This window comes from Cucumis sativus, chromosome 4 (genome assembly GCF_000004075.3).
Source record: "Cucumis sativus cultivar 9930 chromosome 4, Cucumber_9930_V3, whole genome shotgun sequence".
Lineage (NCBI taxonomy): Eukaryota > Viridiplantae > Streptophyta > Magnoliopsida > Cucurbitales > Cucurbitaceae > Cucumis > Cucumis sativus.
The window spans coordinates 25292496-25311802 of record NC_026658.2 but is presented as its reverse complement, the minus strand read 5'-3'; the positions used below and the strand labels follow the sequence as shown (position 1 = coordinate 25311802).

At 35.0% G+C, this 19307-nt stretch overlaps 4 protein-coding genes, 1 long non-coding RNA gene and 1 other non-coding gene across 6 annotated transcripts; 3 read left to right on the top strand and 3 right to left on the bottom strand.

Annotated features, from left to right (window-relative positions):
- Positions 1-1013: 1013 nt before the first annotated feature.
- Positions 1014-2520, bottom strand: LOC101217656 (NAD(P)H-quinone oxidoreductase subunit U, chloroplastic). The gene is made up of 5 exons (XM_011655895.2): positions 2082-2520; positions 1933-1994; positions 1761-1850; positions 1532-1672; positions 1014-1451 (listed from the first exon to the last, which is right to left on the bottom strand). The coding sequence occupies exons 1-5, from the start codon at positions 2356-2358 to the stop codon at positions 1356-1358; spliced, it is 666 nt and encodes a 221-aa protein (XP_011654197.1). The 5' UTR covers positions 2359-2520; the 3' UTR covers positions 1014-1355.
- On the top strand, positions 1451-1970 carry LOC116403187. The gene is made up of 2 exons (XR_004215811.1): positions 1451-1663; positions 1767-1970. It is a non-coding gene; the product is annotated as an uncharacterized LOC116403187 (long non-coding RNA).
- A 1093-nt stretch (positions 2521-3613) lies between the features above and the next one.
- TRNAD-GUC lies at positions 3614-3685 on the top strand. The gene has a single exon. It is a non-coding gene; the product is annotated as a tRNA-Asp (tRNA).
- An 82-nt stretch (positions 3686-3767) lies between these two features.
- Positions 3768-9165, top strand: LOC101214158 (peroxisome biogenesis factor 10). The gene is made up of 11 exons (XM_004141291.3): positions 3768-4086; positions 4398-4429; positions 4781-4870; positions 5100-5194; positions 5313-5520; positions 5866-5935; positions 6034-6112; positions 6517-6650; positions 7895-7986; positions 8579-8670; positions 8781-9165. The coding sequence occupies exons 1-11, from the start codon at positions 3888-3890 to the stop codon at positions 8881-8883; spliced, it is 1194 nt and encodes a 397-aa protein (XP_004141339.1). The 5' UTR covers positions 3768-3887; the 3' UTR covers positions 8884-9165.
- An 808-nt stretch (positions 9166-9973) lies between these two features.
- Positions 9974-13751, bottom strand: LOC101217429 (mechanosensitive ion channel protein 10). The gene is given in 4 exon segments (XM_031883993.1): positions 9974-10472; positions 10595-10797; positions 10868-11161; positions 11624-13751. Coding segments are annotated over 4 exon segments (2208 nt in total). The 5' UTR covers positions 13088-13751; the 3' UTR covers positions 9974-10225.
- Positions 13752-15736: 1985 nt separating this feature from the next.
- LOC101217197 (mechanosensitive ion channel protein 10) lies at positions 15737-19278 on the bottom strand. Its single transcript, XM_004141385.3, has 6 exons — positions 19087-19278; positions 17528-18846; positions 17332-17452; positions 16712-17005; positions 16439-16641; positions 15737-16314 (listed from the first exon to the last, which is right to left on the bottom strand). Exons 2-6 carry the CDS (start codon positions 18826-18828, stop codon positions 16068-16070), a joined length of 2166 nt encoding a protein of 721 aa, XP_004141433.2. The 5' UTR covers positions 18829-18846; positions 19087-19278; the 3' UTR covers positions 15737-16067.
- Between the last annotated feature and the right edge of the window lie 29 nt (positions 19279-19307).

Sequence of the window (19307 nt, the reverse complement as noted above, 5' to 3'; positions counted from 1 at the left end):
CAGCATCACACTATTTAATGTTCTGATCTTCGTCAGAAGTTAAAAAAAAGAAACATGTATGTAAGCCATAGATATATACTAACGTTTTGCGAAAAAGTAAGAAACGTAAGAAAGAGATATGGAGAGATAATAATTGAGAATGCAATTCACATGTATTTATGTGTATATATATATATATATATATAAAGATGAAAAAAGAGAAAAGAAAAGTGGAGTGGTATACTTGAGATGGGTAGAGACATATCTTTGTGGAGCCTAAGGGGGCAGAGAAGAAGACACCAAAACCTTAACGATGGGATAACCTCAAACACACCTCTTGTTCTCTCTCAACTTGGAAGATTCTTTTTTCCATCTTATAAAAAACCCATTAAACTCATCACCTCCACAACCTTTTCTTTTTCTGAAAATTTACTGCCATGTTTCCACCATATACATCATTTCCATCTCCGTCGTTCTTACTCGAAAATACTCCAAAATCACATATTCACTGATTTTGGATATATGAATGGAAAACAACGTTTCTATTTACGTGAAACACGTGGACTTATTCTCATGTCGTATTATTGGAGATATGTGTTTACTTTGAAAGTTTTGTTTTAGTGGTTTAAAGTCTTTCAAAATGGACTGTGTGGTTGTTGAATATATCGTGATTTATTATTGTTTTTTTAATTGTGTCAAAGTACATTTTTGAGCTTGAAAAAACACGCGAAATACATTTTTATTAAAATAAATAATATTATTTTAAATGTTTGGGTATTTGTTGTTTGACCTTACAATATATCATTAAACAATTCTAGCAAAGATGTGGTATATCGAAGAAGCGATTGATTGCAACGACGAATAACAAGGTTCACTATCGTTGCTAGTTGTTCACAATACTATGCAACTAAATTATTGAGTGAACTTGATTTTAGGTTAAGTTTAAGTGGAAGTTTAGACAATGGTCGAAACGAAGGTTAGTTAAAGTTGAATCGAAAAATTATTGTGAACCTAACAACACATATACAACCATATACAATAACAAACACACTAGTGATGTACATAAATTAATGTCTAACGCTTCAAATTATGACATCCTTTCGACGATGAGTGAAGATAGAAAAAGAAAATGTTATATTCACAGAAGGATTCATCAAATATAAAATCATTTTTCAGAGGGTAACTATGGATAAGAATCATTATGGGCTAGAAACTTGGGCTCAACACAAATGAAACTTACCATTAAGAAGGTCCACTTTAAAGGGCCCAAATTCCGAGTTCCTTAAAATAACTGACGGGCTGGGCTTTTTGTTCTCGTGCTCTTCTTCGAGGCTGACCGTTCTTCTTAATCTACAGACGACCATTAATGGCGGTTTCTAGAGATTCAGAGCAATAGATAACACGATGGACAGAACGAACCACCCCAAGAAGAAGTAACCCACCAATCTCGTCGGTCCTTCGTCTTCTGGTTCCTGCCAATCCAAAACCAACGACGATTTTACAAATTCATTGCGGTGAGATTGTGGCGGGCAAGAGGGCAAACGGAGAGTACCTTCGGCGGCGGCAATTGAGTTTGAATCTGAGTTATATCGGCCTCGAAAGGCCATGAATATTTGTCTGGTTCTCCGATTCTCGCCAAGCTCCAATCGTACATTCTTCTCTCTTCAACAGATGATAATATCATGTACGATTCCTGTAATCATTCTTCAATATTACTCGCAATTCAACCTCGTAATATAATTTAGGGTTTTTCTAATTTTTGTTTCTTGGTTTCTACTGACTTTTAGGAGTTCGAGTTTTTGGTTCAGTTCTTCTTCCTCTAATCCCTGGCTCTTTAGTTCTTCAACCTTGATGTTGTATGCAATCGGAACCTGTAATAAATTAGAGCTGATCAAGATCAAGGAGGATTTTCGCGGAAATGGGGTTTTTATTTTAGCGAATTGATTAAATTACCTGATCATATGGACATCCTCTTCGGAGTCCGAGTCTTCCGTAGTGATTCACATCTGTAATTGCTGCATTACCAGAACAAAGTTAAAAGAGAAAATTAATCGACCTTAAGAAATTAAATAGGCAGAGAGATTTAGAGTTGATAACATTACGAATTCCACGGAGGGCTCGTTCGACGTTGAGAGCCGAAATCAGAGACGGCGACTCACCGGAGGCTTGGAGTGAGCTTTCTGCCTCCGGTTCAGTCGCCGTCTCCGTTGTGGCGGTCTCCGCCGATGATTCGTTGGAGTTTCTGATGATGAACTTGAGCGGCTTGGAGCGGGAAGTGATGGGATTGAAGGATATGAGGGTGTGTTTTGTAGTCGGAGAGAGAAAGTTACTTCGACGAATGTGGACGGTGGTGGTAGACGGTACTGCAGCCGCCGCCATGTTGGTTCTCGTTGCTGCTCCGGTGACGGTTTCGGTTGTTGGTATAGAGGAGGCTTTTGTTTCGTAAGTTCGTGTTTGGTGTGGTAGATAAGAAAAGACGTTGCTCCACCAAGCAAATTCTATCGCAAAATATTTGCACTTTCAAGAGCTTAGCATTACGGTTATGGCGGATTTAATATCATATTTCAATTCCACGTCATGGCTATGTGATTAAGCAAAAACTCAAAAGGAACCTAACAAAAGTCTAAAACAACCTTTTGAAGGTTAAGTTTAAAAGCCATATTTTAATTTTTACAATTTTTTCTAAATTTGTAAATGAAATTTTTTAAAACAATCAAATTCACACATTTTTCGTCTACATTTATTTAAATAAATCTTTTTTTTTTCAACTCCACTTTTTAAATTTTTTATTCTTTACTAACCACAGCTTTCAAATTTTCGTTCGTATAGTTTTTCACCTAAACCAACACATGAATGTACCAAAAATTTGGCGAGATGTATTAAATGACAAACACTTTCAAGGGTAATTTTGACTTTGAGGTTTAAAATAAATCTTTCCAAAAGATAGGCATATAACTGGAGCCAATCGAAGCTCAAGATGTTTGTCCTTATGATTAAAGAGAAGAGTGAAATGAGCTATTTTAGCTCACTCCATGTTTGGCCTTAATACTAGAATTATTATTTTTCTAATCCTATTATTATGAAAATACTTGTTCTCACTTCCCTTTCTCCTCTTCCTCACACCCCCTCTTTCATTGAGTTTTAAATATTTACTAAGTAAAGGTAGAAGGTTAGGTCAAAGTGAAAATCTCCGGTAGCAGCCACCACAAAAGAAAGCAACATCAACAAAATGTGAGATAATAACCTATTGTACCATATAAACTATTATAAGTCACTAATTGTTCCAAACACACTTCAAAGGTTAAAATATTTGAAATCGTCTAAACTATATACTATACCATTGCCGATCTTCAAATTCAAGTAATTATTTGTTATTGTATTCAATTTCTTTTATTATCTAAATAGTTAATGTCAACAAAACATTCTCTCATTCATATACTTAAATAGTCGTATATATTTTATTTGTTTGGTATAATAAGGAGTGTTTGCTAACACGTACTCCAATCTACTTCGATTATATCGTTTTGGTGTATGTTTATTTCTTATACCTAATTTGCATATTAGAAGGAAATCAATTAATTAAATATCATTAAATAATGAATTAATAAAATAACAAAGCTATTAGTATCAACAAGTCGTTGTAGTATAGTGGTAAGTATTCCCGCCTGTCACGCGGGTGACCCGGGTTCGATCCCCGGCAACGGCGTTATGGTTTTTTGGTTATATTTCATTTTGCAAGGGGAACGACGTCGTCACGGAATTGGCTTACGTTTTGCGATGATAATTCCCTTCCACTGCCTTCAGCTTCGACATTCAATTTGCCTTTTCCATTTCAGTGTCTCTCTCGGGAAGAGGGAGCTCGGAATCATGATCTTGTAGGACACCATTAACGAGTCCAGTTACTGGTTATGGCTACAGAAATGGAAGCTTCTCTATCAGGGGACTCAGGTTTCAGCTCAGAAGCAGGTCCCTCCCACTCCCACCCGCCTGGACCTCACCGTTTTCCTCTTGCTGCTCAGCCGGAGATTATGCGAGCAGCCGAAAAGGACGATCAGTATGCCTCCTTTGTTTATGATGCTTGTCGCGACGCTTTTCGCCACCTCTTTGGTCTGTTGCTTATACTCGAATTTGATTGTTATGATTAATCAGCTCTTGGAAATCGAAATCGAAATTTCTACTTTCGTTTTGTTGTTTGGCTTAGCCAATTCTTCATTTTGTGTTTTCGGGTAATTGGGTATCTTCTGTTTATTCTATTTTGCTAACCGACAACTCCTTTTTTTGTAGTAGATATATAAAGGAGTGGCATTTAGTTTAGTAGTGTGAAGTAATAAATATTCGTTTCTTATGATAGTTAAATTCTATGTTATGAATTAAGGATGAGTTTAGTTTGATTTACCTTTATTTTCTCTTCACTATAGGCGCTCGGCTCGCTGTGGCGTATCAGAGTGAGGTTAGTTCTGGATTTGATTCCTTTCAATTTCTATAGAATTGTATTTCTACATTTAGCTTTGAAGGGTAAAACTTGCTACTATTAATTGTAGTTACAATTATAAGATATATTTGGTGGTGAGTGATGCTGAAATAATGGAAAAGGAAACGAGGTTAGTTGTAGAGGACATTAAGTTTCTTTGGTTGAAGAAGTATTGAGACCCTCTATGCCTGATTGTTTTCCTTAATTCATATTTCTGCAGAAGAGCTCAGGAGTTTTAGGGAATTTTTCTTGCTCTTGGATTATGATGCATTAACATTGTCGGCAATTTTAAAAGGATGTTGAAATCTCTATTTTCTTTTTCGTTTGCAGACAAAGCTTCTAGGACAGATGTTGTATTATGTGTTAACAACTGGGTCAGGACAGCAAACACTTGGTGAAGAATATTGTGATATCAATCAGGTGGATAAAGATTTGACTCCTATAATTATGCATGGGTATTTGGTATAGCTTATTTCAATCGAATGACAATTAGTTTATCTTTTTTAATATCATTTTTTCTGCTTAGAGTTTCTGACAAAATTGTAGCTGACGATTTCATTTTGTAATAATTAGTATGATTAATTTCTTACTACTACTGGGTTTTTATATATGTATATTTAATATTTGTGTTCTTCAATTATTGTTTTAGGTCTCTGGACCTTATGGACTTTCTCCAAATCCAGCAAGACGTGCTCTTTTCATCGTATACCAGACAGCAGTCCCGTATATTGCTGAAAGAATTAGGTTCGCTATCACAAATGTCCCTGATTTACAGTTGTAACTTATAACTATGTTTACCTTTTGTGATCTCTGATGCATCAATGTTCACTTGATAAACTTACAATGGTTGTTTGTTTTCCAGCTCTAGAGTAGCTTCTCGTGGTATCATGCTTGCTGATTCTCTGTCTGATGAATTCTATGGAGAAATTGCATCAGGAGATGCATCTTCTCAGTCTTTGTTAACCATGGAAATTCAACCTTCTTCAACCCCAGGGTCTGCTTCTTACACAATGAGATTGAGGGCAAAAATTAGTCGATTATGGTTGCGAACAGTTCGATGCTGGCCTTCGGTACACTCTCATCATATATTTACTCATGGAATCTGCAAATTTGAAGCTAGTACATTGTAGTTTCGATATTTTAGGTTTGTCGTAATTTGAATTTAGGATATGACAATTTAGTGTTTTTGTCAGTTTGAGTTATATTCCAAAATATTTATTTGGATAATACGTTAAGTATATCGTTGTTTACATATTGTTCTCTACAACTAATTCTAAGATAGAAATCAAAGAATTTAAAGTTCACTATTTAGATCTGGTTTATTTCCTTGACTTGACTTGCCCTTTTTTTTCTTTACTTGTTTGTCCTCCCACATCTTTTTATTTTAGTTGTAATAATCTTATAATGCCTCACAGGTTTTACCTCTAGTTCGTGAATTTTTGCAACTGGCTCTTCGCACAAACCTCATGTTTTTCTATTTTGAAGGTGATTCCTAGTTGTAGAGTTTCAAATACTATTATTGATGTTCATGTAAACAGATTTGAGGACTTCTTTTGGTCTAATATTGGAATTTTAACTCGCAGGATTGTATTATCATATATCCAAACGAGCTGCAGGCATTCGCTATGTGTTCATTGGAAAGCCATCTAATCAAAGACCCAGGTTTTGAACACAAACTTACATTCTCAATTTCAAACGGGGTTTTCTTTAGAGTAGCAAGTCTGTTAATATCTTGAGTTTGTCTAATTTTCTCACCCCCCCTCCCCACCAAAAAAAAAAAAGTCATCGTAGCATCTGAGATATTTGAGCCCAAATGTTATGTTTAGAATTTAATTCTCTCTCATTTTTTTTCCTTTCACCTTCTTCTAGGTGACCATGTTTGTTTGTCACCCTTCCTGGCATGGTTGTTTTGCATTTCTTCATTAACTTTTCCATCTCTCTCTTTATTCATAATTTTTCTTGTTTTTCGCTTGATTCAAAATGCCATTTGGGTTTAGCGTCAACATTTAAATTATGAATATGTATACTCAGAAACATTGACTCTCTCCCATTATATTTTGACTTAGATACCAAATACTTGGAGTATTTTTACTGATTCAACTTTGCATCATCGCTGCCGAAGGCTTAAGACGCAGTAGTTTATCATCTGTTTCAAGTTCAATTAACCCGGCATCATTTGGAGCAAATCCTAGCTCATCAGGTACTAGGCTCTTAACGTTATACAATTTATTATTGAAATATTTGTATATTTATTTTCCCCGGCACTGTCTTGCTTATATTCTTTTGTCTCGTTTGTATATGGAGTGGGTCAATGGAGAAATCCATGGTAAATCATAAATGTCATACAATCTGGTGGGGCTGAGCTTCGAGAGTATTATCAGGGTAGAGCCATAAATTTGTAAAAAGAGGCGCATAATAAAGTTGGGAGATTTGAAGAAAAACTTTGAATTCTTGATTTCTTTCCTTTTTTTAAAAAAATCACTAGCAGAGTGTAGGACCATAATGGCAATGGAGCCTCCCCCCTGCATCTTCAACCAACCATTGTCCATGTGTTACATCCTGTTATATAGATCAACTCTAGATGAATCTGCCACTACCAGAGATACTTGGCATGCAAGTTATAGCTTCTGGGACCTCAATTTAGTGAGGAATTTTAAAGATGATGAGGCTTTGGAATGGGCTGATCAAAGCATGGTTTTTGGCCCAATCGTTATCACTCAACTGGAAGATGCTTGGAAATGTCCTCTCAATCCGGATGGACACTTCTTCACCAGATCTCTCTTAGCTGATATGGGTGATGGAGCGGGTTTTTTGGAGTCTTATTTTGACTAGAGGTATATGGAAGGACAAATACCCCAAGAAGATCAAAATTTTCCTTTGAGAATTGGCCCACAAGGCTATAAACGCTAAAGATGCCTTACACAAGCGCATGCCAAATATGGCATTATCTTCTGGATAGTGTATAATGTGCAGGACTATGATGAATCTCGTAAATACCCTTTTCTCCTTTGCACATTTTCCTGTAACTCTTGGAGTAAACTTTGCGGTGCTTTTAAATGGACTTTGGTGCTTCCGAGAGATATTACTACAAACCTTAGCTCAATTCTCTTGGGTCACTCTTTCAAGAATGTTAAAGTTCTTTTGTGACTCCATATAACTCGTGATTTCTTTTAGGGTTTACGGAAGGAAAGAAACCAACCATTTGTTTGACACTTTTTTTGTCCTTGTCATGTATTATGCTATATACCATGCCTCTTATAATATTTGATCTAAGACAAATTGTTCCTGTTTCCACCCACACGCACACGGATATATATATATATCTGATCTAAGATGAATTGTTTTTGTCTATATTATTATCATTATTATTTCAACTCGTTTTCCCCCCCTAAACTTGTAATATTTTCACGAACATGGGTATTTAATTCTGTTTACTTATGGTAGGTCGTGGTCTGCCTGTCTTAAATGAGGAAGGTAATTTAATATCGGTTGATGGTGATTCTGGAAATTGGGTGTCTGATCCTTCTCACTCTGAGGTACCATGATTCAATTGCTCTGACATGAACATTCAACTTTTCTTCATTTTGCAGTACTTTGTACATAGAAAAACAGAGGAGATGAGAAATAAATTACCAAAAAAAAATTAATTAGAGCGAATTCTTATGGGAATTAAATGCACCATAGTATTAATATGAAGTTAACTGTTATTGCGTAAGATATACCATATGAAGCTTATTGTGGTGCAAGTAGTGGAAGATAATGAGATTTATGGCATGGAGGCTTCCAAAGTGTCTTATAGATCCTTAATCTTTCAAATTAGTTAGTTACTTTTTAACTTCCAAAGGTTTCTAAAAATCTCGAAATTATTGCTTTGTTGTCTAAAAGTCACTGAGTTTTTCATTTTGTGTCTAATCAATCGACATATTTGACGTTTTTAAAAATTTTACGAAATTGCTGTACACAAAATACTAGATATCTATTAAAACACAAAATGGAAAGTTACTTTTTAAAGTGGATCAAAGTGACCTATTTGATTTCAGATTGAAAGTGAGTTAGTAGTTTGTATAGTTGGAAGTCATAGAAAATGACAGAGAATATATTGAAAAGATATGGTAATTTGTTGTGCAGTTTAATACTGGCAGTGGAATAAGCAAATGCACGCTGTGTCTAAGTAATCGCCAACACCCAACAGCCACACCTTGTGGCCATGTATTCTGCTGGTACTCTCTCTTTCATAACTCACCAATTCTCTCTCTCTTTTTCGCTCTACTTCATCTTCATCAGGTTGACTTTTTTTTTTTTTTTATAAAAAAATTAATATTATGAACAGGAACTGCATTATGGAATGGTGCAATGAAAAACCTGAATGCCCACTTTGCAGAACTCCCATTAATCATTCAAGCTTAGTATGTCTATATCATTCAGATTTCTAATGGATGGATCCCAATTACCTTCCATTATCATCGGATTACAAAGCTAAGCTCTCCTTTAATGATAACTTTATTCTTTATTTTCTTCATCTTCTTCTTCTAATTCTTTTAGTTATTTGACCAGTATAGTTTTTAGAGATAGAATACTATAAATAACTAGATATTCCCGGTTGTCCGTATCTTTTCCAATCTTAATCATATGAAATGTAGGTGAAGGAATAGATTCGCATCTTAAATTTATACTAAATAAATAATAATATGAAACACGTTTAGACTTTTATATTTCATTTAATGCTAACATACCATTAAATAAATAATAGTATCATATGAAGAAACAAGTTTAGACTTTTAGCCATTTCATTTAATGGCGCAATTATATCTTTATATCTTTATATGTCATTTCATTTCATTTCATTTAGACTTCTTTTTTTTTCAAACCTCACTGTGTGACGACCTTACTTGAACACATTTGTGTCCTTGAGTTCTAAGGAGACTTAACCCCACTATGTGGCCGTTTGTTATATATATTTTTTTGACATGTAACGTGAACATTAATAAGGTCACTATAATACAATTACATTTTGAGATAATTTACTTACAATATAAATCAAAATCTCTATTTTTACTAATGAATGTGATATGCTTTTGTCAATCTTAATTAGAACAGTCACATGCACAAACTTGTAAAATGAATGGTTTAAATTAAATTTTTTTGAATTGCATGAACCAAAAGTAAACCCTAAACCTCATTTTACCAAAACTCCCAAACAAGAAAAGAAAATGCAATCCATAGTTTATTTTAAAAGATATTTATCATTATTGAATAAAAAGTTTTCAAACGAAAATGATCACCATAAAAACAGATTATTTAGGTTGGAAAAAACACCACCACCGGACATTATCACCATAAAGACATGAACTAATACAAAACAACTCCGTTACAAACACGTATAAACCCTACAAACATACAAACTCCATACATCATATTTTAATTCAACACCCCAAAAACCTTTCTGAAATGTAATTCGGACTACTGTGAATTAGAGGAGTGTTGAGATGCTTGAAGGTCGAGGTCGAAGCGGAACGACAAATCTTGAAGCGTGACAATGGTGGAAAAGAGGGTTAGATTGAAAACAGAGGAAATCGATTGAGTTTGGTATTATAATTCGAGTCCAAAACACTCAATCTAAACATGAGTTTTGGATGCCATGACATTTCTATTCCATTACAGTCCAACAAACACCCCCTTAGTGTTCTTTAATTAAGTTAATAAAGCAGCTAAAATAATCTAACCATTTCTTTGTCAAAGTATCCGGAAGCACAAGCTTAAGATTTTTTGTAGACTTCAGTGCCCCTCAATTGGGAAGAGATGAACTGTTTGAGGCAGAAGATTGTAGTTGATCTTCAGTTCTTCAAAAATTCTCTTTAACTCCATCACGAGCTCTGTTCTTCGTTGGTTCTTCTCAGTCCAATCTTGAAAGTTCATGGTGTGGTTCGTATAAAGAGCGATCTTTATCTTATTTACATTTTCAATCTCCTGCACCACCACACTATGATTTGGGTACCAGTGTTGTGGATTATCCTCCAAATACCTGCAGCCATTGATAAGGATCACATGTATTGTGAAACAATGATCTTTATTTCATTGTAGAATGATCGAAATATTCGTAAAGATGCATTCAAAATCTCCATTATTTGTGTCACATCCACCCACCTCTTTATTTTTTCTTTCATGACCCCAATCTTCTCCAATGGCGTTGTGAAACTGATTGAGAATTCGATGGTGTCACCCATGTCTGGACTTCTGTAGTAGTTAGTGATGGGTTTTGTAGCCAAAACTGAGTTGGGATAATACACCTTCTCATTGTTGAGTTTCAAGAAGACTGTTGTCAAGATGTTCATTTCTTCAACCAACAGCTGCATATTGCCACAAGTTAAAGGCGGAAAGAAACAGGAGACTTTGATGACTGCAAGTTAAGAAGCTTACCTGGATGCCATCGACAACACAAAGGTCCCCTACATCAAATGGATGCATCACAAACACAAAGATTAGACCTTCAAATGTATTCTTGCAAGTGTTTCCAAACATGAAAGCTGCCACTGCAAGCTGAGTTAGAAGGAAGACGAGTACTTTGGTTGTAGCAATTTCCATCAACAGAAGCCAAATAACAGCTGTCACTACTACAATAAGCGCTGCTACTAAATTATTCAATTGCTTCACTGCTGTTTTAGTGTCTTTCAAGGCATGTGCTAGAGTTTTCCTCCCTTGATAAACCTTCACCTGCACAAAAAGAAGTTACTACGTGCCATAGAACATTACCGACACACACCGGCTTGAAAAAATATCATTCAGAAAATAATGAAGTCAAGGAAGAAAGAGGGACTAAATGTTTGGCTATCACTAGGGGTTTTCACTGAAAAGATCTTCAATAAAGTATACTCAGTCATCTTGACAGTAAGGATCCTGTGCGTTTATTGTATTCTAAGACATTCTTTCCTTATTAGGGGATGATCAAGTGAGAATGATTCTCATAGTTTATATGAGACGATTACATTACAGACTTGTGTTTCCTACAACAGAATCCAAAACACCTCTTAATTTTAATGGAACTCTCATTCGACTATGTTTCGTTTCTATTCAAATTCAGGAAGTGGGTCCTAGCGACGAGCAACACTTTTAATGTGTTCATGTGGCTTGATGACTCAATATGACTGACGATAAATAATAGATACAAGGTCTCACCACCCAATTTGTTAGGCCTTTCATGTCAATCTTCTTTGTCTTATCTACCTCAAAGTGTGGCCACAGAAGATTAACTTCTGCTTCATCGATCATGAATTTTAGAAGATCCTTTTCCTCTATGAACCTAACAAAAGGGAATTGGTCATATATTAACATGAGTTTGAACAAAAGATCACAAGCAAAAAAGAAAGTTTCTCACTTCTTTCCAGGAGCAACATTTTTGAAGATCTTCTTAGCTGTTTGTTTGGCAACTTTCATCTCGTCTGTGATCTCACCATCATCAGCATTTCGGTAGCTTTCATCGAGTGTTTTTGATATTGACATCTCTGAACTAGTAACTGCATCAACCAATGTCTTCATTTTCCAAGCCGAAACCTTCTCTCGCTTCAGCTGGAGAATCTTTTCTATGTTAATCGCCTTTTGACAGTCTGATTTTTTACTCTCAAAAGAAAATCGACAACACCTGAACTCGGCAAAACTTTCATCCTCCTGTGTACGAGCCATCAAGAGGGTTTGTAGAATATGATGATGGAAAATGGATTCCTGTATTCTGTCGAAAAATCGGTTCATATGGAACTTGGAGGCCACTATTTTCAGCAACAATGTTTTAATCAACCACAGGAATGCCCCTATAAGAAGGCTTACCAAAGTCCACGTAACAAGATCTAAAACTTTAGCATTGATCCCCGAATTTGAAACCATATGGTTTCTCCGATCAAACAGTGACTCCCATGTAGCAAGAACCAATGTTAACCAAAGGGTAACTTGGACACTCTTCTTCAACCCATGAACAAAATAAAGTACTTTTTTCTTAAACAAGAAGTTCTTCTCTATCAAAAAGACAACCACATTCATAACCCAACGAGTAAATAACAATCCACACAAAATCACAGTAGCAAGTAAACACCATTTCCAGACCTTCAAACCCCAAAGGAAGCGATTCTTCAAAGGGTTAACAGTCAAGCTAGCCACTAAGCAACTAATTATGCAAAAAACTCCAATCCACTTGATCACTGTCTTCACCTTCACTTTCTTGTGCTTCTCATCTTTTTTCTCGGGTGTGGCCTTCTGCGTGTTGTGAGTAAAGTTTCTAGATGAAGTTTCCCCGATTTGCTCTCTTGACGACGGATAATTCTCCTCCTCAAACATGTTTGAATCTGTATAAACTGGTTGTACTCCAAATCTGGATTTGGCTTTCGAAAGGATTGCTCTTCTTAGTATGAGGTTTCCATTTGAACTTGAGATATTCTGTGGCTTATTCGCGAGTTGTGAATCGTTGCCATAGCTAATACTAGAATCAATCAGCTCGTTGGTCTGTGAATTGACTTTGTTTTGTTCTTGAACAGAGTATCCATTTTCAACTCCGCTAAGCTCAACCACAAATTGACCTCCATTTTCACTCTCCTTTGGAGGCGAACTTCTTGGAACAACTTTTGAAGGATTACTGATGTCCACATCCATCATAATTAAAGCCTAACACTAAACAGACGAATTCAAAGAAAAGGGTTTGAGAACAAACCAAAACACAATCAAAATCATCGAGCTTAATGAAGAAAAGAAAACTCAAGCTAAGACTAAGACGGCATCCCAAGAAAACCACAGAAAACAGAAAGAGTTTCTTTAATGCAAAAATCACACATAGAAACAGAAAAAATGAGCAAGAACAGAAACCCACTTTTTTAAAACAAAAACAAAGAGAAAGAAAGTGGGAATAAGAAAAATGGTGGAGTAAAAAATTAGAAATGTCAAAAACTAGAGGGCAATGGGGAACAGTGGCAGCTGAGTCGGAGCTTCCTTCAACAATGAACTTGGCTCAACAGTGGTGCACTCACAACACAGAAATGGCCAACAATGGTTGACAATGAAAATCCATCTGGACCAAAGATTTATGCACCAGATTTGTTTGGTTGCTGCCATTGTTACTATTATTCATCTTCCTTTCATCCACAATATAGTGAGGGAGACGTGCAACATTTTCTAATTATTTTAACTAACTCGTTACTTATTTTATTTTCATTGTATGTTTGGATTTTTTTTCCCTCATGGGAAAACAAGTTATTTCAGGGGATCGTTGCAAAGTCAAGTCATATATTATATAAATTTGGAAGGAAAAAGAAAACAGAGCTGTATTAACTCTAAACACTGGAACGTAATGGTACCTATTCGTCTCCATTTGAAATATATTGGGATTGGAAAATTAATTTGAAGGACAATATATTTAGATATCCTTAAAAAAAATCATATATTATTATTTTTAGGAGGAATGAAGATCATACCTATATCACTTGAGCCAAATTCACTTTAGCTATAAAAATGAAAGCTACATTTGCTAGAAAAACGTTAAAGTTCAGTTTTCTTTGCAAAAAAAAAAAAGAAAGAAAAGTTTTGGCTAATTACTAGTTGTCGAAAGTCCAAACCCACTGAAAATTATAGATTAGATCGTGTCTAATTAATCAAAGTTGTTTTGGTATATAGTTTAACTATTAGTAACTATCGTCGATAAAATTTTGAAATTTTACTATATTTTGTAAATATTTTAAACCGTTGAAAATATGTTATTCTTTATAAAGGAAGTTTGAACAAAAATCAAGTAGTTGCATTTGTTGTTTTAAATTATTGTATGAGAATATATTAGAATAATGTATTATTCCAACAATGTTCGTCAAATGATTTATATATAATTTAAATCATAGAACAGTCTGTCTTTAATAATATGATTGTTTTTTTTTCTCTATAAATTAAGGTTATATTAGTTTTACATGGTGATATTTGTATAAAAAGATAATCTAAATTTAATTTTGGTTTTCGCAAGAATACTTATAAAAGGAAAATTGCATTAGATGAATTTTTTTTTATTTAAAAAAAACTAGTTTATAGCATTTTTTTTTTTCCACATATTGTGAATGTGATAAACACAAATAATTAGCGACTATTGAAAGGTTATTAGAGAACCATTAAAGGGATCCGTTTTTATATTTGCTACTTTTACAATTTAGAAAATATAGTGACATAAGTTATGTTATTTTAATTTTTTTGCTATTTTTGCAAGCGCTCCTACTTGAAACGTTAACCTTGAAAACATATTTTCAAAAAGAAAAATTTTCACATATGGAAAAAATATCAAACTATCTACATATAAATAAAAAATGGATAAACACTTTTATCTATGATAAGTTTTTATAAATTTCTATCAATGATAGACCAATATTAGCTTCTATCATTGATAATGTCAATGATAAACTTCTATCAATGTTTATCATTGGTAGACTTGTATTAATTTGTATTATTAATAAATATTAATAGACTTCTATCAACTTTTGCACGTGTTTTAAATAATGATGAAAATTTTAATATGATTTATAAATAATTGGACTTATTTTTCTATATTTAAAAATCTTCTCCAAAAACACAGACAATAGTTTCTTAATGTATATTTAAATCTCATAAAAAAATGATAAAATTTGAGAGGAATGGTACCATTTTTTTTTGTTTTATTGTTTTCTTTATGCTGGATGATCCCCATTAAAATGTAAAATAACCAATAAAAAATATTGATTTACAACTAAGAAAGCTATATATATATATATATATTAGAGGATTTAAATGAATTTTAAAATATAAATATGGTCAATTGCAAATAGAAGTGTTTGCACAACTCATCAGTTTTTCAATCAAACACAACCATCAAGCCTCAATTTAGTAAATGTACAAATCAATCTCATCCGTAAATCAATCTCAACCGTTATGGAGTATAAATCGATTGAGTAGATAATTCAATGCTTTAGATCTTTTCTAAAGAAATGTTGGTTTTGAATTTTACCAAATTGATACTGTCTAAATCCCTCCTCTCTTTTCATTGATTGCCTTAAAAGTTCAATTGGTTTTAATCGACTTGTTTAGTTTCTTGGTCTATCATGTTCAACCCTAATTACATTCACGTGAGATGTCAAAAAGTTTTATATTCCTACCAAAGGAAAAAAAAAAAAAAACCTACCTCATGAAAACCTTAGAATCTTACTAAGGAAACAAGTGACCCAACATTTTCCTCCAACATCAATAAATATCTCTTTTTCTTGAATTTGATAGTGATTGGTAATTGAAACAAATGAAGCAGAGACTCTATATAGTAAAATTATATATTAAATGGCTAAATACTATTCATCACCAATCCTAAATAATATTACATAGCTAAATAAGGTTAGTACCTTAACCTACTAATACACTTCTACAACCTATATCTTCCAATTCTAATGTCAATCATAAATTCATGTTTTCCCCATTAATCACCGTGAGTAACTAGTTTGCCTAAACTAATACTCATATAGGATTCTTTCTACTAAATGTTACTTAGTGTCTCTAATTAAGTTAACCAAGCAGCTAAAAAAGCTAACCATGTCTTTGTTAAAGTATCCAGAAGCATAAGCTTAAGATTTTGTGTAGACTTTCAGTGCCCCTCAACTGGGAAGAGATGAACTGTTTGAGGCAGAAGATTGTAGTTGATCTTCAGTTCTTCAAATATTCTCTTCAACTCCATCACGAGCTTGGTTCTTCGTCGGTTCTTCTCAGCCCAGTCTTGAAAATTCATGGTGTGATTTGTATAAAGAGCAATCTTGATCTTATTTACGTTTTCGATCTCCTTCACCACCACATTATGATTTGGATACCAGTGTTGTGGATTCTCCTCCAAATACCTGCAGCCATTGATAAGGATCAAATCATATATTGTGAAACAATGGTTTTTCTTTGTTTCAGAATGATCAAAATATTTGTAAAGTTGCATTCAAAATCTTCATTATTTGTATCACTTCCACTCACCTCTTTATTTGTTCTTTCATGGCCCCAATCCTCTCCACTGGTGTTTCAAAACCGATTGAGAATTCGACGGTGTCACCCATGTCTGGACTTCTGTAGTAGTTAGTGATGGGCTTTGTTGCCAAAACTGAGTTGGGATAATACACCTTCTCATTGTTGAGCTTCAAGAAGACTGTTGTCAAGATATTCATTTCTTCAACCAACAGCTGCAGATTGCCACAAGTTAAAGACAGAAAGAAACAGGAGACCTTGATGATGGTAAGTTAAGAAGCTTACCTGGACACCATCGACAACACATCTGTCCCCGACATCAAATGGATGCATCACAAACACAAAGATTAGAGCTTCAAATGCAGTCTTGCAAGTGTTTCCAAACATGAAAGCTGCCACTGCAAGCTGAGTTAGAAGGAAGACGAGTACTTTGGTTGTAGCAATTTCCATCAACAGAAGCCAAATAACAGCTGTTACTACTATAATAAGCGCTGTTATTAAATTGTTCAATTGCTTCACTGCTGTTTTAGTGTCTTTCAAAGCATGTGCTAGAGTTTTCCTCCCTTGATAAACCTTCACCTGTACGAAACGAAATCACTACGTGCTATAGAACATTATGAACACGCTTTGGTTCTTGAAACATGTTTTAGAAACTTAATGAAGACAAGGAAGTAAGAGAAACTAAATGTTTGGCCATAACCAATTAAGCATTCTAAATCATCTCGAACATAAGAAGCCTATGTTATGTATTTAATTGTATTCTAAGACTTTGTTTGCTTATTAGGGGATGAGCAATCGAGAAACAATTCTCATTGTTGTCTAATAAAAGAATGACAATTTTAATGCGTTCAAGTTGTTAGATGACTCAATATGAATAAAGATAAATAACAGATACAAGGTCTCACCACCCAATTTGTTAGAGCTTTCATGTCAATCTTCCTTGTCTTATCTACCTCAAAGTGTGGCCACACAAGGTTAACTTCTTCTGGAATCATGAATTCCAGAAGATCCCTTTCCTCTATGAACCTAACAAAGGGGAAATGGTAAAATATTAACATGAGCTTGAACAAAAAATCACAAGCAAAAAGGAAAGTTTCTCACTTGTTTCCAGGAAGAGCAACATTTTTGAAGATCTCTTTCGCGGCTTCTTTGGCAACTTTCATCTCATTTGTGATATCACCATCGGCGACATCTCTGTAGCTTTCATCGTCAAGTATTTGTGAGACCGACATCTCTGAACTAGTAACTGCATCAACCAGTACCTTCATTGTCCAAGCTGAAACCTTTTCTCGCTTCAGCTCGTGAATCTTTCCCATGTCAATCACCTTTTTACGGTCTGGTTTTTTACTCTCAAAACAAAATCGACAACACCTGAACTTGGCAGTACTTTCATCCTCCACTAGAGGAGGCCTCAAGAGGGTTTGTAGAACGTGATGAAGGAAAAGAGATTCCTGAATTCTGTCGAAAAATCGGTTCATATGGAACTTGGAGGCCAGTATTTTCAGCAACAATGTTTTAATCAACCACAAGAATGCCCCTATAAGAAAGCTTGCCAAAGTCCATGTAACAGCATCCAAAATCTTAGCAGTGATCCTCGAACTAGAAATCATATGGTTTCTTCGATCAAACAAGGACCCCCATGTAGCAAGAACCAATGACAACCAAAGGGTAACTTGGACACTCTTCTTCAACCCATGAACAAAATAAAGTACTTTTTTCTTAAGCAAAAAGTTCCTCTCTATCAAAAAGACAACCACATTCATAACCCAACGAGTAAATATCAATCCACACAAAATCACAGTAGCAAGTAAACACCATTTCCAAACCTTCAAACCCCAAAGGAAGCGATTCTTCAAAGGGTTGACAGTCAAGCTAGCCACCAAGCAACTAATTATGCAAAAAACTCCAATCCACTTAATCACTGTCTTCACCTTCACTTTCTTGTGCTTTGCATTCGACCCCATATTCCCATCATCCTCTCCCTCAGGTTGGGCCTTCGGCGTGTTGAGATTTGAGCTTCTGGATGAAGTTGCACCGATTTGTTCTCTCAACGACACATGATTCTCCTCCTCAAGCATGTCTGAATCGATAAAACATGACTGTTCCCCAAATCTGGATTTGGGTTTGGAAAGAGTTGATCTTCTCAGAGACCTTCTGGGCGTGAGGGTTCCATTTGAAATTGGGATTTTCGGTGGCTTATTCGGAGTGGGAGCGAGTGGTGAAGCGTTGTCATAGCCAACGCTTGAACCGGTCGGCTCTTTGGTTTGTGAATCGGCTCTGTTTTGCTTCGGAACAGAGCACTCATTTTCAACGCCGCTAAGCTGAACCACAACTTCACCTCCATTTCCACTCTCCTTCTGAGACGAACCTCTTCGAATACCTTTATTTCCGCTCACATCCATCACAATCCAAGCTTGGAACTAAACAGACGAAATCAAAGAAAAGGGTCGTTGAGAGCAACCCAAAACACAATCAAAATCATCAAGCTTAATAAAGAAAACCTCAGCAAAGCCACAATGTCAAAGATAAATATAAACAAAGAGAGTTTCTTGAATGCAAAATCACACAAAGAAGCAGAAAAAACGAGTGAAAACCCACTTGGTTAAAACAAAAACAAAGAGATTGAAGGTGGGAAAAAGAAAAATGGCGTAATAACAAACCAGAAATGTCAAAAAGTAGAGTGCAATGGGGAACAGAGGGAGTGTAGTCAAAGCTTCGTTGAACAATGAGCTTCACTCAACACTAGGGGCACTTGGAACACAGAAATGGCGAAAAAGGTTAACAAAAAACCCATATGGGCCAAAGATTTATAGACCATATTTGTTTTGTTGCTGCCATCTATCATTCAGCTTCCTTCCATCCCAAATCGAATGAGGACAAC